Source organism: Schistocerca piceifrons, chromosome 2 (assembly GCF_021461385.2).
Source record: "Schistocerca piceifrons isolate TAMUIC-IGC-003096 chromosome 2, iqSchPice1.1, whole genome shotgun sequence".
Taxonomy (NCBI): Eukaryota; Metazoa; Arthropoda; class Insecta; order Orthoptera; family Acrididae; genus Schistocerca; species Schistocerca piceifrons.
The window spans coordinates 78,263,084-78,284,146 of record NC_060139.1 but is presented as its reverse complement, the minus strand read 5'-3'; the positions used below and the strand labels follow the sequence as shown (position 1 = coordinate 78,284,146).

The following is a 21,063-nucleotide window of genomic DNA, read 5'->3' as shown; positions in this document are numbered from 1 at the left end:
TTACAATTATAATGTCAAAGTTGACTATTTTTTCTTTGAAATTTTGTTCTACATTATTTACTCACGAACTGACATCTTGTGTAGTAACAGCTTGTATACTAACATCTGGAGTTTTCGATTGCATAATTGATATTAATTCCTTGGATCGATCTGTGCTCTCTCTCAAGATTTCATTTCCTGTCTTACAGAATTAGCTTTAACATTACATCCATTTTCACAAAATTTTAATGTTCCACTAAATTCAGATTCTACATTATTACATTCATCTTCAATATCAAAGTCTAATTTTTTAGTTAGGTCCTGAAATTGTTCATCCTGTCTCTGGTTAAATTCAGTAAATAATTGATTAATGTGAGTATTCAAAGAACTAGTGAGTTCACTCTTTAAATCTAACTTCAGATTTTCTACCTCATCATTAAGAGTGTCAACTTTAGTCTTTAACAAAGCAGCATTTGCTGCTTGACTGTTCAAGGTTTCACTCTGGGCATTTAAACTAGAATGTACTAAACCTATTTCTTTTCACAGAGGTTCATTCTGAGCATTTGAATCTGTTCTTTGATCATCTAACTTAGCACTTGGGTCATCTAATCTAGCATTTAGTTCTTGTTTTAAAGTGGTTGAGTTTGCACTCTATGCATTTAATTTTTCACTCAAAGTTGCAGCTTGTACATTTGCAGCTGCACTTTGTGCTTCTAGTTTTTCACGTAAAGTGGCACTTCTTAACTGTACTAACTGTGTCCAGTCTGGCAGTCCCCTCTCAACTTCGCCAGCCATGCCTGGCTCTGAAGTTGTTCCATGTTGTTGTTCCTGATCCATACTTTTATTGATCTTAGACCTAGTAATCAACTAAAGAAAATTCACCACTGAGTACAATAACCATAACTTTACCAAAAATTTATTGTTTTTTGCTCACCCAGCGTAGAGTTCTAGCTGCATTGGTGAGCAGATGTGTAATCAGCACCGATGGACAGCATTGGCGCCAGCGGCATCGGACGTAGGTTTCAGCGTCGTTGGCGGTGAGCGGACTCGGAGTCAGCACCGGAGAGCTGCAGCTGGTGCAGTCAGCATTGCTGGCTGGTTACTGCATCAGTGTCAGCACGATGTACGTGGGTGAAGACTGCTTACCCTCCACACCCTATGTCCTCAGTCAAAAAGATGAGGTCTTCTCTCCAGTTTTCTCCGCCATTACTTTCTCATGTCTTTTATAGCGTTGCACTCACAACTTTCTTCCATTTGTTCATTGGACTCAATACAATTTCAGGAAACAGTTCTCGTATCTTGTTATGCTCGGTTGCTATGGCAATGTCTAACATCTTCTTTCGTTTTCTGTTTTCTAATCCCCGTTTTTTTCGTGTCCTGTCACTTACGTCACCACGTTCTGATGGTTTTTGGACAACAGGAGACAATATGGTACTGGGGTGCAAGACTCACACGTCTCTCACAGTTGACTCACGTATTGTGGCAGCCGATCTTCTTCTCGGGTCAGACAGCTGCATTGACCTTCACAAACTCTTCTTCTGTGAAGACTATAGTTGGTTAAAGGAATTTCAAAATAGACTTCTTTTCTACTCTTGAAATGATTCTGTACTCTCAGAATACTTTTGTTCAACTGTGTTATATTTTCATACTTACTCACTTACTTACTTACTCCTTGGCTCTACAGCACTTGAAGGGCCTTGGACTGCATCACAATATCCTGCCATTCTATCCAATCCATGGCTATCCACCTCCATCCTCTGACACTCAGCTTTTTCATGTCTTCTTCAACTCCATCTACTCATCTCTTTCTGGGATATCCCCTCCGCCATCTGCCTCCAGCTGGGCCATCAAAAATCCTCTTACATGCTCTGTCTTCTTCCATTTTCACCATATGCCCCGCCCACTGCAGTTTCTTATTTTAATGCTAGTGACAATGTCAGGTTCTTCAAAAAGGTGTTGTAGTCCTGCATTCGTATGAATGTGCCATCCTTCTTGATCATATATTGGGCTATTTATTTTATGTAGCACCTTTCTCTCCCAAATGCTAATGATCCTTTCCTCATTTACAGTCATGGTCCATGTTTCGGCACCATACGTAACAACTGGTCTTATAATTTTTTTTTTTTTTTTTTTTTTTTGTAAATGAGGATTTTGGATTTTCGTGATAGCAGCGAACTCCTGAGCAAGGGTAATGTGACAAAGTAGCATCTGTTACCTGCTGCTATTCTGGCTTTCGCCTTACTGCCAATGTCATTTGTCTCAGTGATATTCGACCCAAGGTACTTGAAGTCTCTCACCTTTTCAAACTCCCTGTCGGCTATCCTGAGAGTTGGTAGGTTTTGTTGGTTGGTCATTGCCATACACTTGGTCTTTTTGACATTGACTGTCAGGCCAAGTTACCTTGCACCTTTCCCTAGTTGTTGATAGGCTTCACCTAGCACAGCAGTGTTTTGTGCGAGTAATGCCACACCATCGGCATAGGCTAGGTACTGCAGTGTATGATTAAAGAAGGTTCCTCCTTTATTTAACTCTATCTGACTTATGACTTTTTCTAGGCAAAGGTTGAATAGCAATGAGGATATATTTTCACCCTGTCTAAGTCCCTTCTTCACTTCCACTTCTCTGGATATTTCGGCCTGTATTTTTACTTTGCAAGTTTCACATAAGCGTTCAACTCTCACGAGACATCCCAGTCTTGGACCATTAGATACTAGCAGGTATAATTAAAATATGTGTGGTTTTCATAACTACTACAAAACCAGTTCTTGCTTCTCGCAAGTCCAACACCAGAAAATCCAATGTAAATGTCTTTAGTTCAATACATAATTCATTTGTTCACAACAATACAGTCAATAGAGCGTGCTTCCTCCTTGAACTGGACATACAGCATCTATGGTACGTGCTGCAGACGCTTGTCCACACCAGTCGACTGTCACTATTGCAGTACTTTCCTGATACATATCCATCCTGCATACACAAAAACCAGAGGCGAGGTAGACACATCTCCACTCTCTCACCCTCTTACTTAAAATATTGAGTGTTTGAGATGGTGGAAAGCTGAGTGCCTCTAGAACTTACACTGCAATTCTTGAGGCACTACAAAATGTATGTTTATTTTTATATAAGAACAACAATACTTCATATGTAAAAGGAAGGTATAGATAGTATTGTAAGATTTTTTAACAGTGAGCAATATGATGACCATTATTTTGCAACACACATGTTCCTAATGTTTTTCTTTCTTTCTTTCTTTTTTTCTTTCTTCTTTTTTTTTTAAATACTAGAAGTCTTGTGACACTTGCCAAATTTCTCCAGAAGATTATCAGAATGAATAACTGACTCAAAGCGAAATAGAAAGACTATCTCTGTGATTACTGTGCTTTTGGCACTTGACACAATGTACAGTGCAGAAGCTAGGCTGTTAAGTTTGTTTGCAAAGCAGCTAATGCGTACCTTCTAATTTAAATTTTTATGAAAACTTACTTTTAAGAATTTCATGTGGTTTACTTCTGGTGTATCCTCAGCCTTACAACTTACCTTAATTTTGCTTTGTTATTGTCTTTAATGATGTACTTAATTGGTTTCAAAATAATGGGTTATCACTAAATGTTAACAAGACCCAGATTGTTCATTTCCAAGTAAGTAAAAAAGTGGAAGGTCAGTTAAGTATTAAATGTAATGGTAGTGACTTACTAGAAGTTGAGTCATTCAAGTTCCTGGGTGTACACATTGACAGCAATCTAAAACAGTCTGAACATATTTTACAACTTCTAAAAAAACTCAGTTCAGCAACATTTGCTATTTGTATTATTTCCACTGTCAGTGACTGAGACACCACAAATTCTGCTTATTTTAGTTACTTCCATCCACTATTGTTGTATGGAATAGTTTTCTGGTGTTATCAGCCACTGATGAAAAAAATGTTCATTGCCCAGAAGAGAGTTATAAGGATAATGAGCGGAGTCCCACCTAGACACTCTTGTAGAAACCTTTTTAGAAAATTAGGGATACTGACAACTACATGTCAATATATCTATTCCTTGTTATGTTTCACTGGTGAAAATGAGCAACCAATGATTCATAGCATACTTACAATACCAGGAAGAATATGGACCCCCCCATTATGAATTAAAAACCTTAGTATTGTACAAAAAGAGGTCCATTACATGAGCTGGAATGTGTTCAATGCTATCACACCATCACTGAAATCACTTGTCTGTGAACTTCACAAATTTAAACAACAGCTCAAACACTATCTAATTTTATTCAGTTGATGAAAATTTCACTTGTGTAAACTCTAATTGATTTTTTCTTTTAATTAAATCTGATGTACTCTTATGCATTACAGTAGTCAGAATCATTGTTAACATTACTATGTCTTTTATGTTGCTATTTAGGTCCACCTTCATTTTAACTTTCTTAAATGTAATTTTGTCTATACCAGATGAAGTGTAGGTGTCTTATATGCATATCTTCTCATGCAAGAGGGTTTTTTATGTATGGGATTTATGGGATCTAAATAAATAAATAAACATATCTAAAAACAAAGATGATGTAACTTACCAAACGAAAGCGCTGGCATGTTGATAGACACACAAACAAACACAAACATACACACAAAATTCAAGCTTTCGCAACCAACGGTTGCTTCATCAGGAAAGAGGGAAGGAGAGGGAAAAACTAAAGGATGTGGGTTTTAAGGGAGAGTGTAAGGAGTCATTCCAATCCTGGGAGCGGAAAGACTTACCTTAGGGGGAAAAAAGGACAGGTATACACTCGCACACACACGCATATCCATCCGCACGTACACAGACACAAGCAGACATTTCAAAATAAATAAACAAACAAACATCAAACCCTGCGAGACTCCTTGACCAATTGTTTTCCAGTTTGAGGTGTAATTTTTTCAATTTGAAATTATGATTACTATTGTTTCCTATCTATCAAGTAAAACAGTGTCGGTGATTCTGTATATATGTAATTCACATAGAAGTAAGGAAGCGTTATCAAATTGAAAGCTTTTGTCAGATCACAGAATATTCCTGTGACCTTTCTACCATTATCTAATGGGGAGCATATCTTTTGAGTAAACAAATTGAACTGCATTTACAGTGCTTTTTCCTTGTCAGAATCTGAATTGGCTTTTAAAAATTATGGTTTTTATAGTTGGTAATTTCTGAATTTGTTTTGCTGCAATCTTTTCAAACACAGTACCAGCAGGAGAGAGATAGGCAGTAATTCCCCATGTATTCTGTTAATCACATTTTGAGTAGTGGTTTTATCTCAGCGTATTTTAATACATTTGGAAAACATCCTTGCTCAAAATATTGGTTTATGATAACTGACAGTTGTTATGAAATGTTATTACACACACTCTTGATGACAGATGTGTGTATAGTTACCTATATAAGGCTGACACCATTTTCATATAGGTGAACTGTTTTTGTTGTTTTTAGCTGCTTTGGAAAGACCCCACTTGATAACGATGAATGGCAGATATGCAGCAAAGGAAAGAGCATGTGCCTTGCTGATATCTTGATAATATAATCCAGTATATCATCAACACCAGCTGAAAATTAACTCGTCAAGGAATTAATGGTATTTAGGAGATCAGCTGAGCCTAATGTACTGAAAAACATGGGTAGATTATTTATTTCATTATTATCAAGTTCTCTCAGTGTTGCATTGGGTGGATTTCAAAATTTTTTCAACACTGATTTATACCTAAAGCATTTTACATGGTATTTTGCATTATCATATTAATATATTGTATCTATAAAATTTTGTGAGAAATTTAGTACAGTATTCCTTGCCTGCATAAAATGAAACAATTCACTCAGTTATGAAACCTATTAATGCTGATCATCTGCATATAATTTAGGAGTCAGTGAATAATGGAAATAGTTTTCAGCACCATGTGCTAAATATCCTTTTTGTTCTATTAACAGATGAAGATGGAGAGCATAATTACTTGCATTTTATGTACAAATGCTACTAGCCAAATTTTACATTAGGCAAATTTAGCCTAGTCCTAGATTTCTTTCTTGAAATACACTCCTGGAAACTGAAATAAGAACACCGTGAATTCATTGTCCCAGGAAGGGGAAACTTTATTGACACATTCCTGGGGTCAGATACATCACATGATCACACTGACAGAACCACAGGCACATGGACACAAGCAACAGAGCATGCACAATGTCGGCACTAGTACAGTGTATATCCACCTTTCGCAGCAATGCAGGCTGCTATTCTCCCATGGAGACGATCGTAGAGATGCTGGATGTAGTCCTGTGGAACGGCTTGCCATGCCATTTCCACCTGGCGCCTCAGTTGGACCAGCGTTCGTGCTGGACGTGCAGACCGCGTGAGACGACGCTTCATCCAGTCCCAAACATGCTCAATGGGGGACAGATCCGGAGATCTTGCTGGCCAGGGTAGTTGACTTACACCTTCTAGAGCATGTTGAGTGGCACGGGATACATGCGGACGTGCATTGTCCTGTTGGAACAGCAAGTTCCCTTGCCGGTCTAGGAATGGTAGAACGATGGGTTCGATGACGGTTTGGATGTACCGTGCACTATTCAGTGTCCCCTCGACGATCACCAGTGGTGTACGGCCAGTGTAGGAGATCGCTCCCCACACCATGATGCCGGGTGTTGGCCCTGTGTGCCTCGGTCGTATGCAGTCCTGATTGTGGCGCTCACCTGCACGGCGCCAAACACGCATATGACCATCATTGGCACCAAAGCAGAAGCGACTCTCATCGCTGGAGACGACACGTCTCCATTCGTCCCTCCATTCACGCCTGTCGCGACACCACTGGAGGCGGGCTGCACGATGTTGGGGCGTGAGCGGAAGACGGCCTAACGGTGTGCGGGACCGTAGCCCAGCTTCATGGAGACGGTTGCGAATGGTCCTCGCCGATACCCCAGGAGCAACAGAGTCCCTAATTTGCTGGGAAGTGGCGGTGCGGTCCCCTACGGCACTGCGTAGGATCCTACGGTCTTGGCGTGCATCCGTGCGTCGCTGCGGTCTGGTCCCAGGTCGACGGGCACGTGCACCTTCCGCCGACCACTGGCGACAACATCGATGTACTGTGGAGACCTCATGCCCCACGTGTTGAGCAATTCGGCGGTACGTCCACCCGGCCTCCCGCATGCCCACTATACGCCCTCGCTCAAAGTCCGTCAACTGCACATACGGTTCACGTCCACGCTGTCGCGGCATGCTACCAGTGTTAAAGACTGCGATGGAGCTCCGTATGCCACGGCAAACTGGCTGACACTGACGGCGGCGGTGCACAAATGCTGCGCAACTAGCGCCATTCGACGGCCAACACCGCGGTTCCTGGTGTGTCCGCTGTGCCGTGCGTGTGATCATTGCTTGTACAGCCCTCTCGCAGTGTCTGGAGCAAGTATGGTGGGTCTGACACACCGGTGTCAATGTGTTCTTTTTTCCATTTCCAGGAGTGTAGTTTATGTCATATTATAGGAGAGTTTTTCTGTGACACTGCAGTTTTGGGTGGTATTGTCACCATTCCCAAAAGGAATGTATAAGACCAGTTCAAAACAATAGTAATCAGGAAACATATTATTTCTAATGACTTGGAGTTTAAAAAATCCCAAAAACTGTCTGGATATGGATAATTAAATTGTACTGAAATAAATCACTTGATGATTGCCATACGAGAGCACATACTACAAAACTTGGAAGTTTGTGGATGTGCAGTCTATGACAGATTACTATAATTTGGTTAGGAAAGCAGTAATTAGTGCACTAAAGCTTTTTTAAGTAAAATGCTTGTATGATAACATTACACTAACTGTCTTCACTTTCAAAGTGAGAAGCCTTGGAGAAAAGAGTGGCATGTTACAATGTAGCAACAGAACAATTTGGTGGTGCTAATTTCAGCCTATTTCTATGATCGGTATTTGTTATCAAAATTAGTTAGCAAAAATTTCTTATACATAGATGCCAAAATGATAAAACAGCTAGAATCACTACAAACATTAAAACAAAAAATGGGACATTTAAAAGGTAGATAGTAAAGACTGCAATTTGGCCGTTATAAAATCTTCTCAGCCAATATTCTGTTACAATGACAAATTGAAAATTTCCTCACTTCCACAATGGATGTATATTTATTTTATAGGCAACAGAATTACAAATTAAGAAATCCATTAAAGAATCAAGATTCATTGGACTTAGTATGAAGAAGTATGTCTCACTGTTCTTCAATTATAGTAGCTTAATGTTGGAAGTTTTTAGATTGTTTTGAGAATTTTTTTCAGATAAGGATGCAGTAATTATGAAATTTAGAGCACTGTTAAGTACTTGCAGCATATCTGCTGACACAAGTTATGAGAGACTTTGCAATGTGGGATACTAATTTGCTACTGAAATTTTTCTGTTGCAGGTACTATTATACTGCTGGCACTGACTTTCCTTACACCATATTTCCGATATATACCAAGAGCAACCATTGCAGCTGTTCTTATAGCTGCTGTCATGTTCATGATAGAATTTCATGCAATTATGCCATTATGGAGATCAAAAAGTAAGTAACAATTAATGTAAATTATTTCCATTACTGATGCTTCTTTTTACATCATATAATTATGTATAATTAGATCAAATAGTTAATGGATTTTATTAAAAGAATTGATTAGCTTTGTATTTTTATGACAGTTTTATAAACATGCTTAAGTACTATGATTTTTACATGTAATATCTTGTGCAATTTTTCAGAATGGGATTTTTTTGTGATGGTTGCTACATTCTTCATCAGTCTGATGAGTGGAGTTGAAGTTGGATTAATTTCTGGCATTGCTATTGATATGGCACATTTGTTATTTCTGTGGGCAAGACCAACAATAAACATAAATCGCCACAAGGTAAAAAATTATGCATAGTGAAGCACACAAAGCTTAGTAGAAGAATATTTTACTAGTTTGATTTCACAAGTGGCAGTTAGTTTCTTTTTAGCGAACATATAATTATGTACTTTACTGTGTAATATACATCTAAATCCACCCACATGACTAATTGCACCTTGTTGCAATATATTGGTTTGCAGGAAGAAATTGGCTTTTAACGTATCACAAATGTTTGATTGTTGGGCATACATATGGCTAAAATTTCATATTTTCCCCTATGATTTCATGGTTTACATGACCATGAGTGAAACCCAATACTACAGATTTTTAGCCTGGTGCTTAAAGAGTGGCCCATACATTCTCAAGAAAAAATAAAATAAATAACATATTGCTTAGTATTTTTGTAGATCTCCCAGATGACAAGTTGTTTAACTGAATTTCATTGTAACAAAATGTACACTAAAAGGTTTTTACGTTGCAGTTTTCCAATGGTGATGAGTACTTGCTGGTGAGCCCAGACATGGGTCTGTATTATGCTGCTGTTGAGTATCTGACAGCTGAGATAAACACTGCTGCAATGAGTGATGGGGAAAGTCTGCTGCCAGTTGTGGTAGATTTTGCCTCCATTAAGGGAACCGACTATTCTACAGCTATGGTAGACTTACATATTTCACTTTTGGGATTAGTTTCTGGCCATTGCCTGTTTAATAAAATAATGTTAAATTATTTATTTTACAGGGAATAAAAATACTTGTTGCTGATTTTGAAAGAAGACGACAACCTTTAGTATTTATGAATGTAAGGCCCATTGTTCTTTTAACATTTGGTGGAGCAAATGTAGAAATTAAACACTGTAAAAATGAGGAAGAAGTCTTTGATCTTCTATATGGTACGTACATCAGCAGTAAATAAATGCAGATAACTGAGCAAAATTAGTCTTAGTTGATTTTACATTATTAATGTAGGTTGATCAAAGGCACACTACCATGAACTAAAGCTTTGTTACAGTATGATGTAGATCTACATCAGTGCCAGTTTTAAATGTGTTTCAGACTTCATAAGCATTATATTTAAATAGCACACCTAACTTACCAGAAGAAATTATCCACATCATAGCAGAGCCACCATGGGCTATGTTTTACAATAGGAATGAAATATACAATGTAAGTAATATATTTGTTTAATCTGCTACCGTATGAGGTGTGATCAGAAAGTAACGGGAATTTTGTTTTCCTGAAAGAATCTTCATTTATTCATCAACATTGACTTTGTCCCCTTTAAAGTAGTACCCTTCAGATCTAATATGCTTATGCTTGCACTTTTTCCAATCTTGGAAGAACTTCTGAAACTCACTTTTTGTTTGGTATTCAGCTTCTCCAGCAATTCTGTTTTTATCTCATAAATGGTGGCAAAACAATGTCCTTTCATGGTTCTCTTCAGCCTCGGGAATAGAAAGAAGTCTCAGGGGCCTTGTCCAATACAGTGGCTGCGACAACATAATGATTTTGTTTTTTTTTACTAAAATTCATGAACAAGCATTGAGGTGTGAGCAGGGACATTATCATGATGCAATTTCCATGAATGGTTTTGCCACTGTTCTTGTCATTTTCTTTGGACTGATTTATGGAAATGCACATATCTTTCATGTAATATACCTTATTGACCATATGAACATAAGATAGGAGCTCATGATGTGCTATCCCATTGTAATTGAAGAAAACAATGAAAAGAACCTTCACATGTGATCGAACTTGTTGATTTTTTTGGCCTTGACCCCTCAGGCAGTTTCCATTGGGACCACTGGTCCTCAGTTTTGATGTCATACCTATATACACATGTTTTGTAACTCTTTCTAACCATCTTTTGAAGTTGTAGATTGTTGTCGACTTCATTCAGCAGTTCCTGAGCGATGTCTGTGTAACATCATTTTTGGTCGAGATTCAGCAATTTCGGAACAAATTTTGCTGCTACACTTTTCATGCCCAAAACATACAAAAAATTGTTTGGCATGAGCCAAAGTATATGCTGACATCATCTGCAACCTCTCTGATGGTGAGCTGGTGATTTTCCAGAACCATTTTCTTTACTCCTTCCATGTTGTTGCAAGTAACTGATGTGGTAGGGCATCTGGGGTGGTCATTGTCTTCAACATCTACTCAACCCCCTTTGAAATGTTTATGCATCTCATAAACTCTTGTCTTAATCATATCAGATTTGCCAAAAGTTGCAGTTTGTTCCAGTTTTCAATCAAAATTTAATGAAAATTCTTTGATCCATCTTTTGAAAGTAATAATTCGCCAAGCAGTGAAAAACATGTATAACCTTTTCAGTTGTCAAAAATAATCTAAATGTTCAAAAAAGTTGAAGATGTGAACATACCAACAAAATTTTAAAAAAGTTATAAAAATTTGAAAATTGGATGTATAAAGCATGCAAAATTAAAAAATTTCTCTTGCTTTTTGATTAATACTTGTACATGATCCCTACCAGTTGTTAATGTGGTGAATGCTCTTTCAACTCTTTCTACTCTCCTTGATTCTTTGATACCATTCCTGCTGCATTAACAGAGTGGGTCTTAATTATTTTCAGCTAATCAATCTCCAAGCATTTCTCCTCTCAGGATTTATTGTCAGCTCCAATCTTCCAATGTTAGTTGAAAAGTCTACAAATCAATAGTATTATATAAAGACAAGTTGTTGTTTTAAGTTGTTACCAAAAATCTCAGAAAGTTCTTGACAAATGTACTTCTAATTTTTATATGATACTCTAGTGAGCATTCAGATGGGAAATGTGTTAACCAAAAATCACAAAACGCTCATGACCCATTTGCTAACAAACATTCAGATGGTCATAGGAAATATATTATTTTAAACTGACTGTGAGAAAGAAAATTAGGAGTGTTTTTTCAAAAGATGATAAATGCTCAATTTTTCAGAATTCAGATTTTTGTAGTTACAAATCAAGATTGTTGCCATGTATGGCCTGTGGTCAAAATACAATAATACCATTGTTATAGGGTGTTGATAACTATGCGTTTTTGTAAAAATTGATATTTGCTCTTAGCTGGTTAAAAGAAAAATTGATAAACGCAAACTGTACTTTGCTTCTGGGAGACCTGAAGGGAGAATAACAATGTAGGATATCAGTTACAATGTAGGACTTCAGTAACAATGTGGAACATGATTGCCAATGATAATGTGAGAGAGTTTTCTGAAAGAAAAAAAAGGAACATAAACTGTAGACAGTCACTTGCCTCCAGGAATTTAGAGGTTTACACAACAACATTAACTCCTGATTATTGTTCAGTTTGAGCCAGCTTTGTTAGGGAGAAGCCTGCAGTAAAAGAGTAGGCTGGTAAACTGTAAAATGGGGGTTAACACAAGTGATTCAGAAAATGGCATACATGTAATTGAGTTCTGAGGTGGTAAGAACCCCAAGACAAGACAGAAAGCATCTGGGAAGTCCAACAAGAACAAGGAAATGCCAGCTACTGACTGTTCACATAGGTTACCAGACATACCAGTGAATCCAAAAGTTTCAGGAAGAAAAGAATAGATAGCAGCTGATCTCACTTCTGATGATGGTCCAGGATATATTGTTACTAAAATACATGGGAATCACATCACAAAAATACAGGAACATCAGGAAAGAACCAAAAAGAAAAAGTACTGTTTCAATATAGTACAGCATAAGGAAGAAAAATGGTCAGACAGTACTTGTATGTGCTGCAACATTTCAATCAACATCCAAGGACAGACTCTCAAATTTGGCCACAAAATTTCATGTAAGAGATAAGTCACCAAATGAAAATCAAGGGGGAGATGGCAGCACTACTAAAATAATGAAGTTGCTCAAGCTATAAAGAATGATATCGAAACACATAGGAGTAAAGAGAGCCACTTCTCACAGAAAAATTCCAAAAGAGGATATTTACTGTTCAAGCTGAATATAATCAAAGTAAGGAAACATTTACATAAAAAAGGGAATCATCAGGCCCTCCTACTTGCTGTTTATTGAAGTACAAACATATTTTATATCACTGATTTAATTTGCCATCTGAAACCCCTTATCCAGATACATGCTCAACATGCAAAATTGGTCAACTGAAATTAAAAAAGGAACAAGATCTGGAGAGAGATAAACAATTTGAAAAGGAAAGAGATCGGGAGGAAAATAAGCAATTAATAAGAAACCTCAGTTTGCACAAGCTTCATGCAAAAAAGTTCTATGCAGTTGTTCAGGGTTAATTTTCCATCTTCATTTTTGAAGTCCAAATTAGGTGGTCGGTAAGTTTGGAGAATTTGTTTAAAACTTTTACAGAACTTGCTGGTGTTGTTCTTTTGCAAGTCTTCTTCAATTAGTGATAGCTGGTTCGCTTCAAAGTTCCTTTTGACTGCCTTTATCATTTTTTATGTTTGACACTTTTGTTGTTTAAAGCAGGTGCAGTCTTCACTTCTTTTGTTAGAGTATTATTTATATCAGACATGTTTTCTAAGCAATAATGCTTTTTCACACTGTCCATTCCATCATGTCATTGCTGAAATTGTTGTTTCTTTGTTTTAAAAGCTTTAGTATCAGTTTTAGGAATCTTATGACCTTGCCTTGGACTCCTTGTTTGTGGAATAACTTTCATTTTTATTGTGGTTAGACAGTGATCTGTTACTATATTTGCACCCTTTCTAACTTTAATTCCTTTTTGACTGTTAAAAGATATAGCTACATAGGCAATCTGAAATTCTACTAGGTTTGTATTAGGTGATTACCAAGTTTTCTGTTTTCTTGGCAGTTTCTTAAAATTTATGGACGTCAATTTGAGGTTGAAGCCTCTGCATAAATCTATTAGTATTACCCATTTTTATTTGCCCTTTTGTGTACTGGATACTCTTCACCAGTTTTGCTGAGCTTTCTCTTTTTTTGAATTTGTGCAGTGATGTCCCCTAGTAAAATTTTAACATTATTCAATGGAACTTTTGATAGTTCAGGTTCCAGTGAATCCCAGAAGCTTTCTACTTTCTCTTGATTTCTTTTGTTGTCCTCATTTATTGGATCATGACAGTGGCCCGCCACGAATTCCTTTCCTGTGCTAACATCTTCATCGCAGAGTACCACTTGCAACCTACGTCCTCAATTATTTGCTTGACGTATTCTAATCTCTGTCTTCTTCTACAATTTTTGCCCTCTACAGCTCCCTGTAGTACCATGGAAGTCATTCCCTCATGTCTTAGCAGATGTCCTATCATCCTGTCCCTTCTCCTTATCAGTGTTTTCCACATATTCCTTTCCTCTCCGATTCTGCGTAGAACCTCCTCATTCCTTATCTTATCAGTCCACCTAATTTTCAACATTCGTCTATAGCACCACATCTCAAATGCTTCGATTCTCTTCTGTTCCGGTTTCCCACAGTCCATGTTTCACTACCATACAATGCTGTACTCCAGACATACATCCTCAGAAATATCTTCCTCAAATTATGTTTCTTTTAACAGAAAAACATTATAAGCTAGGAAGCTCTAACATTCAACCATAGAAAAGTAAGATGCATTAAGTGACACAATCTTTCTTGGTTGGCTGTAAGTCTGAACTATTGATAAGATCACCAGCCTTAAAATGAAGATTTATTTTTCTTTCAGGTGAGAAAGAATCAGGCAAATCAGAAAATCTACCGATGTTAAGAGCGAAACTGGAAATGGATGATTTGGTTACCAGCAAAGTTGACACCAAAATTAATGTTCCACCCGAACTGCCAGCAAGAAAATTCTCTTAAACCAACACTCATAGTGGCTATTTATTAACTCTATTAAATGTTTTGTGGTTGTTCTTTTGATAATAAACTATTTATAAAGAAAATATACAAATATATATGTTTTTCATTTTTACCCTCATATTGCCGTTTCCAGCAGTTCTGCTATGATATGTCCTCTACCCTTGTGGCTGACTATTTAATGTAGGCAATGCATTCCTTACTGCTCTTCAGTACTTTTTTTCAAGATGGGCTTCTCTGGAATTTTTCTGTTGTTCAGCAAATACAGAAGAGTCACGTGAGTGACTTAAAAATCATGGAGTTAAATTGCCAAATTCGGCTTTACTCTACATTGAAATGGGCAATTACAAAATTTTATGCATGTTGCTGTTTTGTGCAGCAATGCTAGCAATCCTTAATGATTGAAACCCAACTCCACCATTTACCATTATGCTGGGCAATATCTTCAACAGGCTGGAAAATGCTGCAAATTATCAAAAATATTTAATCAAACTTCATAGAACTTATGAGTAATTTAGGAATATACTACAGCCACTTACAGATCACTCCCACTGGGAATGTGAAGACAAGATTGAACTAATCATAACACACACAGACATATCTCAGTTGCTCTTCCCATACTAGTAGTGTATTGATGATCATTCTACAGTTCAGGGTTATTCAAAATTATCTAGACCCTTACAAGTGACTTGTTAAAATGTTTGTATTGAGGTAAGGCGTTATATAATTATATGAATAAAAACATGAATATAATAGAGGGAAACATTCCACGTGGGAGAAATATATCTAAAAACAAAGATGTATCTAAAAACAAAGATGATGAGACTTACCAAACAAAAGTGCTGGCAGGTCGATAGACACACAAACAAACACAAACATACACACAAAATTCTAGCTTTCACAACCAATGGTTGATTCATCAGGAAAGAGGGAAAGAGAGGGAAAGTCGAAAGGATGTGGGTTTTAAGGGAGGGGGTAAGGAGTCATTCCAACCCCGGGAGCGGAAAGACTTACCTTAGGGGGAGAAAAGGACAGGTATACACTCACGCACACACACACACACACACATATCCAGTCACAAGCAGACATATGTAAAGGCCTTTACATCTGCAGTACAAGAACTGCTACACACCGGTATTGTCCACTCATCCAACAGTAATTGGTACTCACCTATACCCTTACTCCCAAAGAAGGATGGTTCATTTCATTTGTAGGGAAACTACTGACAACTAAACGCCCAGAAAAGGATTTCACCCAACAGCTCCACAGCACGCCAGTCTTCAGTATGATATGTTGTCAGAAAGCATACCAGCACATCCCAACACATCAGAACAACATGCCCAAGACTAAAATAATCACCCTTTTTGGACTCTATGACTACCGCTACATGCTGTAAGGCTTAAAAAATGCTGCACAAACCTGGCAATGTTTCATCAATTCCTTGCTATTCTCGCTCCTGTACCATTATGTATATCTAGACAATATTCTAATCTCGCAAACTACCTCTGAGAAGCACGAACAACATCTGTCAAGAGTCTTTAATACATTTGCCAAGAATGGGGTCACTATCAACGACGATAAATCACAGTTATAAGCTGCTTATGTGACATTCCTAGGTTATATTGTCTCCACGGAAGGATCTGCCCCATGTTGGAATGAGTTACCTTTATCAGTGTCTCTCCTCTGCCTGAGACTTGCTGCAATCTATGCTGTTTCCTAGGCATGATACATTTTTTTTGACAAAACATCCTGCACTCTGTGCTCCTGCAAGCTCTATTGACTGATGCACTTGTGGGAAAGAACACTTTCGGACTTTAAAAGGTTCTGTGGTGTGATGACGTGTGATGCACATTTGATGTGTACCCACTGCACTTGTGAATGCTGTCACTCTCACATACCCAGTCTCAGATGCTCAAATATCAATCACGGTGGATGTGAGTGACACAGCCATCAGCCCCTGTGCTTCTTCAGGAAGTCGATAGTTTTGTGCAACCACTTTGTTTCTTCTTGTGAAAGTTGTCAACCTTCCAGAGTAAATGGTCCACTGTCGACTGAAAATTTATTGTCATTTACGAAGCAGTTTGACATTTCAACAAGGGTAGGTCAGTGACTATATATACATATATGGACCACAAGCAGCTGGCTGATGCTGCATAATCCCACAGCTGACCTCCATCCTCAATGCTTCTGACACATGGACCTAATATGTCAATTCATCACTAGTGTCCATTACATCAAGGGCATGGACAGCATCATTGCCGACTACATGTCACGAGTTGGAATGATCTTGTACTCTAGCACTTCACTGAACTAGCAGCCCAGCAACAAATAGATGAGGGCATTCAGCAATTACTAAACTGTGAGTCTACCTCACTCTCAATTGAGCCTCACCAAATTCCTGGTTCTTTCCTACCAGTTCCCAGCACTCCCTGCCCTCTGGTTCTGGCCAGCTTATGCTGTAAGATATTTTCTACTATCCATGACCTTGCATATTCAAGTATTCAAGTCACCATGTGCCTAATAATAGAGCATTTTTTACAGACAGGGGTTAGGGCAGACTGCAAAAACTGGACCTGTGCATGTGTACCTTGCCAACGCTCCAAGTTTGGCCGCCATGCATACCCACTGTTGGGCTTGTTTGACGTACGTAAAGGCAGGTTCCATCATGTACATCTCAATCTGGTTGGCCTGCACCCTCCTTCAGGGGTTTTTTGATACATCCTATCTACCATTAGCCATGTTAGTCAGTGGTTTGAGGCCATTCTGCTCACATATATAACAGCTGGCTCTGACACATGGGCTTTATTGGCTCCTGGATCGTGTGGTTTGGTTGCGTATCTTCGGTCACGATGGTCCAGGGATGACAATTTGAGACTGTTCTTTCCTCCAAGTCATGTGAGATGTGTGGTGTGAACAAATTACTTACAGCAGCCTGACACCTACAGAGCAACGGGATGGTCGAGCACTGCTAATGTGCCACAACATGTCTTGGTCAGAGGTTCTTCCCTCGACTTCAATCCTCTAATGCAGTCCAAACTTCTGACATTAGTAGAATGTGTCTGGCATTCTGCTTTGTGTTTATGCCCTCACTGCAAGGGCACACACTGTCCCTCACATCTTTGTGCACAAACACCTACATGTTTGTGACTACATGATGTTGCACAATGACACAGTGTAACATGCACTGCACCTGCCCTACTCGGGCCCACATAAAGTATTACACTGCTCACCGCAGGCCTTTGACATTCTGCTCCACAGTAAAAGACAGACAGTGTCTGTCTCACATCTCAAATCAGCTTGGCGGCTTGACAGAGATGCTAATTCAGAGAACGACTCCCCCCTAATCCTGCTTCCATGCGGACACGCACTCCCAGTGCTACTAATGAGCCAAGCTCTCCTTCTGGCTCTGATAGTGTGTGTGATGATGGGTGTGACACTAATGCCTTGTGTCCTCCAACCAGGTTGGAGGTTGTGTCTGATGCATGTGAAGGATTTGCCTCACCTTTCACCCACCCCAATGATTCCACTGACTGGACAATGTCACCCAACAACGACAGCACTGCCAGCTTCCACGTCAATGTGTCATCCTTTCCCACTGAGGACCTTCCTCTGCACATTACGTGATGGCATGGTGTTTGTCCTGTTTACGATCCCTCCAAAGGCAGAGAAGACAGGCAGCACCACCTCAGTTTACAATGATGGCCACCTCTCTATTCGTGTGCCACTCACGGTAGGTCACGCCCTGCATTGCTGGCTGCTCCATCCCGGGTTTCCTGATTCAACTGACCACTCTGCCCACTGATGTGGCAGCGTGACTTCTTTATTAATGGAACCTACACTCACAGGTACTCTTTCCCGATGGGGACATCTTTAGACGTGATCACAGGCTGAGTGCCACACCAACATACATCACCATCTCTCTCTATGCTTCACATTAGGAGAGGAGGGGGGGGCGAGGGAGGGAGTCTCTGTGGTGGTCATCAACCACCAGAATCGAATGTCGATGCAACATGCTATCTTTGAACTAACCGAAATCTTTGACTTTTAAACTTGTGCCGCCACTGCAGTTTGTTACTTAGTCTTATTCTGGCAGCAAAGTGGAAGTCATAGGACAGTCTTAGCAGTGTCAGATGTGTTGACAGTTCAAGCGGTGAGGTCTATTTCCTGACGAATTTGTAGCAGTTCTAAAGTAAATGCCGTGAAATGTTTCCTTCAATTTAGAAATCGAGATGAACTCAAGAGTGCTTAAGTCAGGGGAGTGCAGTAGGTGGTATAGCACTTAGCAGCCCCATCAGTCAAACAAATCAGTAACAGTTTACACTGACAATGCTTGAGCATTGTCCTGCAAAATGATGGTCAGGTCCTGCAGAAAGTGTCATAACTTCTGTCTCTAAGCTGGTCGTAGGTTGTGTTCCAAAAATGAACAACATAGAGAAAGAAGTGATGACACTATCTGCAGGACCTGACCATCATTTTTCAGGACAATTCTCAAGCATGTACAGTGTAAGCTGGTACTGATTTCTTTGATTGATGGGGCTGCTAAGTGCTATACCACCTACTGCACTCCCCTGACTTAAGCCCTCATGAGTTCAACTCGATTTCTAAAATGAAGGAAACACTTCACGACATTTGCTTCAGAACTGCTACAAATTCGTCGGGCAGTACACCGCGCCGCTCGAACTGTCAACACAACTGGCACTGCTGAGAGTATCGTACATCTTCCACATCGATGACAACAGGTTATACACAATACTGGTGACTAGTTTGAAGGTCAGTATAACACTGAAACACGTATCTATTTTGTACGAGCTCCAAATAAATAGTTGCCACTATTAAAGTTCCTACCCTCGTATAAAGTGGTAGTGGTGGGCAGGAAATTGCGTATCTGTTACAAATCACAGTGATTGAGAAGTCACAGATATTACAATAATAACTTTACAGAATCTAACTGCAATTTCAGTCACAATTAGCAGTCGCACGTAGCATTTCACATTCAATGCCGTGTGCCACCTGTTGGCCAAAGTGAGAACTACTACCACTGTGACACTATATGGATTTAAGTGACAAGTCGCAACTAAAAAGTGCAGTTAATGGTCAACGCCATGTGCCATCCATTGGCCAAAGTTCGTACTACGCTCTTTCTCTGCGATTAGCTATCAAGTCCAACTGCGATTTCTGTGCCAAGTCATGACTAAAAGTCACAAGTAGCAACTAAAAAGCGCAGCTAACAGTCACCGCCATGTGCCATCTGTTTGACAAGGTTCGTACTAGCTCTTTTCTGTGATTCACCATCAAGTCCAACTGCGATTTCTGTGCCAAATCGCAACTAGAAGTCGCAAGTAACAACTAAAAAGCGCAGTTAACATTCTTTGCCGAGTGCCATCTGTTGACCGACGTTCGTACTTCATTATAATAATTGTGTGTCTCACGAGATTGATGTACTGTGTGTGCATACTATAGGATGACAAGCACATTCAACACCAGTAATGGTTGATCAAACACAGCTGTGACTCAGAATTTATTATATCAATAAGAAGCAACATTGCCTTTTTCTCCTGAAAATATCATTTAGAGACAAGTAACGTACAAAACGAGTTTGATTCTGATTCCAATATGACAGTTGTGGTTAATACTCCACATGCCTATAGGAGTTCACAATGTTAACACAGCATAACTCAGACATCTGTATAAGTGTAATGAAATGAAAACAATATTATTGAGTCATATGAATGCCTCACTATTGCTCCGACAGTTCCAGACATCTGTATAAGTGTAATGAAATGAAAACAATATTATTGAGTCATATGAATGCCTCACTATTGTTCCGACAGTTCAAGACCAGAGCAAAATTTTACACCTGGTGTTCTATATGGCAACTGCAGACACAAGAACTTTTTGCCGACACTGCAACCACCCACACAAGTAAGCTTTTATTGTGTTACCTACAAATACTGCACTTAAACTATTCCTGATTCAATTGGAAGATCCATACTTCCCACTTTCATATCAACAGCCTCGAAACGCATACTCTTGACCTTGGGCTATGTTACAGGTCAGTGTCACCACACCAAAATCACGGGGAAAGTGGGTGGGGAGGTAGGGGGCATGTCACTCTCCAACAAACCTGGACAAATGCGCACGGCCACTACAGAAGCAAATATCACGAAGGTGGATGACATGATTGTAGTGTTGGTAGAAACGCCAACACTGTTTTTCTAGAGGAGGCCGAAATGCACGCGTTCAATTACACGCTGACTGGCGTGAGGTCTGGAACAGGACAATATCTTGAGAATTGCAAATAAAGTACGTAGTTGATATAATACTTAACTTTAATCCACAATTGTAGAACATCTCTCGTTACGGTACATGCTTCATAATATTAATTATCAATTGAATACGGTGCCTTGCTAGGTCGCAGCAAATGTAGCTGAAGGCTATGCTAAC

At 39.1% G+C, this 21,063-nt stretch overlaps 1 protein-coding gene across 1 annotated transcript in view; it reads left to right on the top strand.

Annotated features, from left to right (window-relative positions):
- Positions 1-14,660, top strand: part of LOC124777592 (sodium-independent sulfate anion transporter) — a 110,221-nt gene extending 95,561 nt beyond the window's left edge. Inside the window, exons 8-12 of the mRNA XM_047253055.1 lie at positions 8,399-8,539; positions 8,731-8,876; positions 9,340-9,513; positions 9,597-9,747; positions 14,489-14,660. Coding sequence (XP_047109011.1) covers positions 8,399-8,539; positions 8,731-8,876; positions 9,340-9,513; positions 9,597-9,747; positions 14,489-14,622 — 746 coding nt within the window. The 3' untranslated portion in view covers positions 14,623-14,660. The remainder of the gene's footprint in view (positions 1-8,398; positions 8,540-8,730; positions 8,877-9,339; positions 9,514-9,596; positions 9,748-14,488) is intronic.
- Positions 14,661-21,063: the final 6,403 nt, after the last annotated feature.